This window comes from Andrographis paniculata, unplaced genomic scaffold (assembly GCF_009805555.1).
Source record: "Andrographis paniculata isolate CXL003 unplaced genomic scaffold, ASM980555v1 Contig79END, whole genome shotgun sequence".
Lineage (NCBI taxonomy): Eukaryota > Viridiplantae > Streptophyta > Magnoliopsida > Lamiales > Acanthaceae > Andrographis > Andrographis paniculata.
The window spans coordinates 4,822,794-4,832,127 of record NW_026137616.1 but is presented as its reverse complement, the minus strand read 5'-3'; the positions used below and the strand labels follow the sequence as shown (position 1 = coordinate 4,832,127).

Here is a 9,334-nt window from a genome sequence, read left to right as displayed (position 1 = left end):
AAGGGAAGCGGGAAATGATCCTTCTTTGTGGTTGTGTTCAATTTCTTGTAGTCGATGCAGACCCTCCAATTAGTGACAGGTCTTGTCATAAAGACCTCCCCCTCGTCGCTCGTTTGTTCCACGAAGCCTCCTTTCTTGGGAACCACCTGGGTTGGGCTGACCCACTGGCTGTCACTGATAGGGTAAATGATTTCTGCATCGAACAGCTTGATCACCTCTTTCTTCACTACCTCTTGCATATTTTTCATTTAGTCGCCGCTGAGGCTGTCTGCATGGCTTAGCGTCAGTGTCCAGCCTAATATGATGCATGCACACCGCTGGGCTGATTCCTTTGATATCTGTGATCTTTCATGCAAACGCCGTTTTTCTTCTTTTGAGCAGTGAGACGAGCTGAGCCTCTTGGTCCAGCAACAGTGAGGCGGAGATTATCAGCGGGTAACTCTCTTCTAGGCCAAGGAATATGTATTTGAGGTGCTCAGGTAATTTCTTCAGCTCGTCCTTTATGTTGGTGTCGCTTTCTGGTTCCCTCGTAGCTCGTTCAATGGATTCAGTGAGCGCTAGTATCTCATCGCTTGCCTCACCTAAATCCTCTTCATCTTCCAGCTCAAGCGACCCGTTATCTAAAATTGCTTCCAAATTCTCAAGTGTTATATAGCTCTCAAAAGTTGTTAATTCATTTAACTCATTGATAAAGTCACAATTTTCTTCCTGAGGTTGACTCAATGCTGAGTTCATAGAAAAGGTGACTTTATCGCCACCAAAGCTTAATGAAATTTCGCCTTTGTCAACGTTTATCGTAGCTTGAGTAGTGGCCAGGAAAGGTCTCCCTAAAATAATTGGAATTTCACGATCTTCGCTTATTTCCATTATAATGAAATCTGTAGGGAAAATAAATTTGTTTACTTGCACGAGTACATCATGAATAATTCCTTTAGGTAATCTTATTAATTTATCGGCAAGCTGAATTACAGTTCTGCATACTTCTAACTCATAAAGCCCTAATTTAGAGAAAAGCGAGAAGGGCATAAGATTGATGCTTGCACCTAGATCACATAATGCCCTAATCGGCTCTAAATTTCCTATTGTACAAATAATAATAAAACTCCCAGGATCACGGAGTTTCTTTGGGAGGTCCTTCTTAAATACGGCGCTGCACACACTCTCCAGCTGCACCGCTGCCGCTTCGTCAGGGAATGCCCGCTTTCGATTGATTATATGCTTGATAAACTTAGCGTAATGTGGCATCTGTGACAAAGCATCAAGAAACGGTATAGTAATTTGAAGACTATGGAAAGTATGTACAAACTTATCAAATTCCTTGGAGTTGTCCTTTTTCCCAAGTCGTGTAGGGAAGGGGGCTAGAGCCAAAGGCTGAGTAGGACCCTTTTCCTTCGGTTCAGGCACCCAAGCGGCTGGTATCGCTCGAGGTTGGGATTGACCTTCTTCCTCAACTGGAATCTGTGAAATTTCATCCTGTACAGGCACATTAGCAACAATAGGGGTAGGAGAATGATTAATACCTCTGTCTGGCAGCGGTGGTGATTGCGTCCGCTTCCCACCCCTGGTTTCGATGGCCTTCGCTTGGTTCGGGACAGCCTCGACTATCCCAGGAAATGTTCACTTTTGCTTCAGCTATCTGCCCGACTTGTATTTCTAGCATTTTGATCGAAGCAGATGTATTTCTTTGAAACTCCTGATTTGCACACTCTGTGTTCCTCCAGAGTTCCTCCAGACTCAGCGGTGCTTGGGCCGCTGTAGGAGGTTGGGCAAATGCAGGTGTCTGATGCGGAAAGTGGGGGGCTTGAAAGTATTGTTGTTGATGTGGATAATATACCCTTGATGATATTGTTGCGCAGCGAACTGTTGTGGCCTTTGAAATTGTTGTTGAGGACGCGGTCCAGCGGGGCCTTGAGCCTGCCCCTTTTGGAACTGCTGAAACTGAGGGGCATTTCTGCCAGCCATATAGTAGACCTCCGCTGGATTCTGAGCCACTTCAGTTGAGCACTCAGCAACCTGCGGACCTTGTTGGTCTACAAAAGCACTCTCCTCACATTCCGCGGCCTCATGCAGCGCCTGTTTTCCTTTGTTGCGCAGATCCTGCTTCATGAGCTTAGAGAGCTCTTTGACTTGGATAGACAGACTGTCTATCCTTGCATCGTGAGAGACGGAAGCAGGAACCTGGTATAGACCCCTCGATGGCTCGGGTCTGTTGGACTCCAGCCAACTTGAATAATTGGCCGCCATCTTCTCTATCAAAGCCCTCGCTTCTGAGGCACAGCCCCATCAACGAGCTTCATGCCGCTGCATCAAGGGACATCCTCAGCTCAGGAGTAATTCTTGAGTAGAAAATTTGAAGCTCCATGAAGTCCGGAATGTCATGATGAGGGCAGTTACGGAGCAATTGTTTGTATCGGCTCGAGGCTTTGGGAAGGGTCTCGTCATTCGCCATCTTGGAAGTTAAGATTTCATTCCTCTGGCGAATGGTTTTTGACACAGGATGATATTTACTCACGAAGGCCTGCGCTGCTTCCTTGAAAGAACCAGGAATGGGATAGAGGTTATCAAACCACTTCCTGCCTTCTCCTGATAAAGAGAATGGAAACATGATAAGTTTTGCAGCGTCCTCCGTGATGCCGTGAGATTTGGAGGTGGCAGCGATCCTGTTGAAGTTCTGCAGATGCTCATAAGGGCTTTCGTTGAGCAGCCCATGGAATTGGCTCTGGCTCGCCAGGCTAACGAGCGCTGGTTTCACCTCATAATGGCCAGAGCCTTTGGGCGCATAACTAGTAAATAAAGTATGATCCAGAAGGGACTGGTAATGAACATCCACGGGGACTTCAGCGAGCGGGCGTTCAGCAGCCCTGTGTCCCTCAGCCCTCTGGTTAGGATCAGCAGTAGGTGGTGGGGGAGTGATGGCAGTGGGAATCGCACCAGTGTTGGCAGTTTGAGCCGCTTGGGAAGCGATAAACACCCCCTGCGCAGCCTGGGCTTTCTCCACCTGAGCAAGGTGCGCTTGCAGCCCCACCATTCCCTGTTGGATGCTACTGAGGACTCTTATGAGCTGCTCCTCAGTCGGTGTGAGCGCATGGGGAATGACAGTGGGGACTACAGTGGGGATATGGAGCGGCACCTCCTGTGAAGATGTAGATGTGGCAGATTTTGAAGATGTCCCAGCGGCAGTCTGGAAAACTGGGACGGCAGTAGAAGGAGCGGTGGCATTTCCTTGGTTCGCCATGAGTTGTTCTTGCACTTGCTCTCTGAACAGACGTCTTTGTGATCGAGCGGAAGGAGTAGGACTCATGGGACACTGAAAACGCTTCGGACCCCTAGATAATGATAGCCATACCAAAGTAAAGGTTAGAACAAAGGTTAATAAAACGCAAAACACAATCATGAAAAAGAGTAAATTATGGCGCTTCAAAAGATCATCAACCAGGATACTTTTCATGAGTTTAAAATCCCCGGCAACGGCACCAAATTATGATAACCAAAAATTTGTATTTTGTAATTTTGTTACAAATCCACAGAGAATTTATATTCGAAACTCAGTGAGTGAATGGTTATAGAGAAGATGATCAGATATAGTAAATCATGTGGTTGTAGACCCTGAGCAGTTATCATAATTATTTATACTCTTTTTACTGGTGAGTTTCCAGGTCGAACACAACAATTTTAAGTCATGAATTTCACAGGTGAAGATCTTGAGAAAGCGACGGAAATAGCATAAAAAGATCCGCTTGCAGCGGATCCAAAACTTTTAATCTATTGAAAGCAGTAAATAAAGCGGTAAGAGTGAATGAGTGGAAGCGAGCGAAGCGAGGGCGGAAGATGAAATGCCAACGATAACCAGATGATCGAGACATGAGCGGAAGCGGGGACCGAGTGAACGGGACATGGATGAATAGCGGTTACCGGGTGAACAGGACATGAGCGAGTGGCACATTGTATATATATATATGTATATAGATGAGCGACAGAGAGTGAATGAGAGGTGTTGTGTCTGACTTGTGCGTTACTAAATGGATAGATTTTCCTGGATGTAATGAGCGAGTGATGTAAGTGTGTTATAAAAAATATATGTATATTACGGAAACGGTTAGAAGGGGGTGATGTAATTGTAAACTGAAATATAAAGAATTCATAACACTGGAATTTTGACCTTAAGGGATTTACAACAAGACTTCAATGACACCCAGAATCGAGACATTATAAGAAAGAAACCCTACTGTCACTAGGAATCTCTGTGACCTAATAGACCACCGCCTATGCCCCATTAATTTCCCCAATTTCTGCCTCATTAGTGGCTTTACCCTTCTGTTACCTCTTTTTAATCAAAATTGAATTCAGAACAGTAATTAAGCAGGTCGACAAGGCTCCCGCATACTTAACTACATTGAACTACCTTGAAACAACTTCTGGCGCATAACAAGGCTTAGATTAATCAATTATTCTCATGCTCTAAACCATTGAAATAAAATTCTCTAAATTCAAACTTTATATAAGTGTGGATAAAGTGTGGAGGAAATGAGTATGAATAAATGAATGATATTTCATTAATTACTACTAAAGCTGGAAGGACTAGAACTACAAAGCTGTAAAAGAAAATAGTAATATAATCTAAGAAAAGTAGTAAAGACTTGGCCAAGGGAGGAGGGAAATCCCTACTCCCTTGGCCATTCCTGTGGAGAACTCCCTTATAGGGTTGGAGCTCTCGGTGACAGAAAGACGACTTGAGTGCAGAAACTAATTTCTAGAAGTATATCAAAACCAAAGTATCGATCTCTCTTTACATAGAGATATCTGACCCTATTTATAGCAGGTTAAATAGGACAATTGCAATCAGTTGCTGGCGGTTCCAACCGTTGGGCAGTTAGGCGGTTGCTGGTAGTTATTCTGTTGAAGCAGTTGCTGGCCGTGACTCCCAGGGCGCTTGCTTTGATTGCATTGAATTGCAAGGGCGCAGATCTTCCTTGCTTGCCAGAGAGCTTGAGGGCATCAGCGCAGCTAGGCTCGCTTGTGTTGGCTGGAAATGAAATGGTTGTACCACTGTAGTTGGAACACTTAGTTGAAATCTGATGATAATCTGCAGCGGTGGGTGTCTGGGCTATCGCTTGCAAGTGGGAGAGGCTATCGCTTGTGAGCGGTGGAAGCTACCGCTTGCCTCTGATGCCTTAGTCTTTTCCAGGAGATATTCTGGTTGCTTGCGAGCGGAGGTGGCTGCCGCATGTGGCGCATGCCTTAGGTTTTCTGGCACCAGACTTGACGCAGCCCAAGTAACTAAACTATACTAACCGAAACTTAAAACTAAATTCAAATAAAAAAAATTAAGTAAGAAAGAAGAAGATATTACCGGTGTCCGATTCGTCAATCGATCAGATGTGAACCCAAGCGTTGCCTAGACCCAACAACTCTAAACCAATCACAACAAGAAAAAATCAGTTTTGTAACAAAATTTTTTTGTCTCTAAATCTATTTTTTCCGTTACTAATGACATTAGAGACGGAATTAGGAATGGAATTACGTTAGCTACATGAACTTTAGGGACGGAATTCCGTTACAAATATATTATTTTTTTGTAGTGAATGGAGACTCGAACAATTTGGCTAGAAACTCCGGTCGGTTTCGGAAGCCACGAACCCAACAATAGCAACGAACCAACAATGAAAGCACAACCGCAAGAAAATCGATATCCACAAATAAACAAGTGGATACAATACTCAAAATCACAATATATTTCTTGGGGTACACTCGTCAATTTATATTGGCTATATTCCGTGAAGTTTAGTTGGCTATAACTCAAGGGGCTTAACAAGGACCGTGAAATTTGAGCGCGTGTGTAAGACGGAGAGGTACATTACGTGGGTATACACGAGAGGGTGAGGATATCATTTATCTAACCATTTATATATATATATTTCCAGTATATTTTTCTATGGCAGGTGAGAGAAGTGACGAGGAACATGATATGGCATCCGCATCAAGCTTTGACCCGAAAATGTTCGTGAAAGATACGATGGTGGAAGTACAAAGGGTACTTCGACATGAGGTTGAGGGACTCCATGCCCGAATAAATAAGTTGGAAACATCGAGGGTAGAAGGGAATGCAGCCCCTTCACGTCTGCACAATGGCATTCCACCTTTAGGACGACGACCTCCCGGGAATGCTACAAGGCATGAACGAGTTCGTGATCTTATCGAAGATGATCGTGACATGAATGAGTGTGATGGAGAAGTAGAGAGCAATGTTCCCCTTCGAGCACGACGAGGGGCACATAGGAGAGATGACAACGATCCAATTCGCTCTATGAAATTCCAAATCCCAGCTTTCTACGGGAAATATGATTCAGAAGCTATCTTGATTGGGAGCAGAAGATTGAGCTGATCTTCGATTGTCAAAAATTTGGATGGTCCACAAAAAGTCCAAGCTGCGGTCTCCGAGTTCAAAGATTATGCCATTCATTGGTGGGACAATATTTGCCTCAATCGAAGGCGAGGTGGAGCACCGATGATTCAAACATGAGAGGAGTTGACACGTGTCATGCGAGCTATATTTGTGACGAGTTCGTATACACAAGAATTGCATGTTCGACTGCAATCGATGAAGCAAGGAAATAGGACAGTCGATGAGTCCTACAAGGATTTGAAGGTGACTTTAATGCGGGCTGATGTTCGAGAGAGTCAACAAGCCACGGTAGCGAGGATCTTAACAGGGCTGAATCGAGACATTGCTGACAAAGTGGGATTGTATTGTTTTGATGATATTGATGAATTGGTGGAACGTGCTATTACTATTGAGAAGCAATTGAAGCGTAAGGGCAAACAGAAAACATTTGGTATGAAGCCCTTCACACCAAATTATACCAAGAAGGATGACAAAACCCAAGTGGCCCAAGGATTTGGTAAAGGAAAAGGTATTATCAAGGATGACACGCCACAGAACAAGCATGTTGGAGCTGATCCGAAGAAGCCGAGGGATCAAGATATCATTTGCTTCAAGTGTCAAGGTCGAGGCCACATTGCAAGTCAATGCCCAAACAAAAAAACGATGATCCTCAATAAGTTTGGGGAATACGAAACGGAATCTGAAAATGAGGAGGGGGTTGATCAAAGAGTAGATGAGGAAAATAACACGGATGATGACTCTGATTCTGGTGTTGGTTTGAGTTTGGTTACCTTACGAGCCTTAAGCACTATGTCAAGGACCTTTGATGAGGAACAACGAGAAAATCTCTTTCAAACTCGTTGCATAATTGGAGGCAAAGTGTGTAGCCTTATTATTGATAGTGGGAGTTGCACAAATATTGTAAGTGAACTTGCTGTTCGAAAATTGAATTTGCAAACAACACCCCACCCCAAACTATTCAAATTGCAGTGGGTTAGCAATTGCGGAGAGTTGAATGTGAACAAGCAGGTGACGGTTCCTATCAAGATAAAAAATTATGAGGATGAAGTCGTATGTGATGTGTTACTGATGTAAGCTTGTCACGTATTACTTGGGAGACCATGGCAGTTTGATAGAAAGGCTTATCATGATGGATATTTGAATAGATACTCATTTGAGTTTGGGAGTAGAAAAATATGTTTGAAGCCGTTGTCTCCAATGGATGTCCATGAGGACCAACTCTACATGCATCGTCAATTTTTGGAAGAAGCCAAAGAAAAGAGAGAAAGAAAAAAGAGTGAAAAAAATAAGAGTGAAAAAAGTGAGCATGTGAGTGAGAAAAGTGAGAGCGAAAAAAATAAGAGTGACAAAAGAGAGCAAGTTAGTGAACAACGCAAGAGTGAGCTTGAAAGAAAAATGCTTGTGAGCTTGAGAGAGGCAAAAAAATTTGAAAGTTCACGAGGGAAGTTCTTATTTACTTTTTATTAAACCTGTTTATTTGTCTAAGCAAGAGCTAATGGAACTCCATTCTAATGTTGCTTCTCTTTTGCAGGAATATCAAGATGTGTTTCCTGATGAAGTAACCGAAGGATTACCACCTATTCAGGGCATTGAACATCAGATGGATCTCATTCCGGGTGAATCAATCCCAAATCGTCCAGCTTACAAGGCAAGTCCAGAGGAAGTCAAGAAAATACGTAAGCAAGTGGATGAGTTGCTTGACAAAGGCTGGATTCGCGAAAGCCTAAGCCCTTGTACTGTATCGGTTCTTCTTGTCCCAAAGAAGGATGGAGGATGTGCATCGATTGTCGAGCCGTAAATGTCATAACAGTAAAGTATCGACACCCTATCCCTCGTTTAAATGATATGCTAGATGAACTGCATGGGTCAAAATACTTTTCTAAAATTGATTTGAAAAGTGGATATCATCAGATTAGAATGAGGGAAGGTGACGAATGGAAAACTGCATTTAAAACTACATTCGGCTTATATGAGTGGTTAGTCATGCCTTTTGGCCTTACGAATGCTCCAAGTACGTTTATGCGGTTAATGAATCATGTATTACGTACTTTCATAGGGAATTTTGTTATGGTTTACTTTGATGATATTCTCATTTATAGTAAATCAATGGAAGAACATGTAGAGCATATTCGTAGTGTTTTGGAAGTGTTAAGAGCTGAAAAGCTTTATGCTAACCTGAAGAAGCGCAACTTTTGTGTCGAAAAATGTATTTTTCTTGGTTTTGTTGTAGGTGCTGAAGGGATAAGTGTGGATGAAGCTAAAACACAAGCTATTCGGGATTGGCCAACACCTAAAATGATCAAGGAAGTTTGTAGTTTCCTTGGACTTGAAAGCTTTTACAGCCGCTTTGTGCGAGATTTTTGCTCCATTGCAGCACCACTGACTGAGCTTACAAAGAAAGATATACACTTTGATTGGGGAGTTTCTGAACAAGCATCTTTCAATTTGCTTAAAAGAAAACTTACTAATGCTCCTGTTTTAGCTCTGCCGGATTTTACTAAGCCATTTGAATTGGAATGTGATGCCTCAGGAATTGGGATTGGAGTTGTTTTAATGCAAGGAAAGAAGCCGATTGCGTACTTCAGTGAGAAGCTGAGTGGGGCTGCCCTCAACTATTCGACGTATGACCGAGAATTGTACTCGTTGGTTCGTGCACTTCAAACATGGCAGTACTATTTACGATCACAAGAATTCATTATTCACACTGACCATGAGTCATTAAAGCATTTAAAGAGTCAACAAAAGCTTAGCAAGCGGCATGCAAGATGGGTAACATTCGTGGACACATTTCCTTACTCAATTCAGTACAAGAAAGGAAAGGAAAATGTTGTAGCTGATGCGCAATCAAGGAGGTACGGGTTGCTAACCTTGTTAGAATCTAAGCTTATGGGATTTGCATTCATAAAAGATATTTATGTGTGATGTTGATTT

The 9,334-nt window shown here is 43.0% G+C and overlaps 1 protein-coding gene across 1 annotated transcript; it reads right to left on the bottom strand.

Moving 5' to 3' along the window:
* Window positions 1–348: 348 nt before the first annotated feature.
* On the bottom strand, window positions 349–2,244 carry LOC127240543 (uncharacterized). The gene is made up of 4 exons (XM_051259268.1): window positions 1,835–2,244; window positions 1,707–1,752; window positions 1,303–1,473; window positions 349–1,245 (listed from the first exon to the last, which is right to left on the bottom strand). The coding sequence occupies exons 1-4, from the start codon at window positions 2,242–2,244 to the stop codon at window positions 349–351; spliced, it is 1,524 nt and encodes a 507-aa protein (XP_051115225.1).
* Between the last annotated feature and the right edge of the window lie 7,090 nt (window positions 2,245–9,334).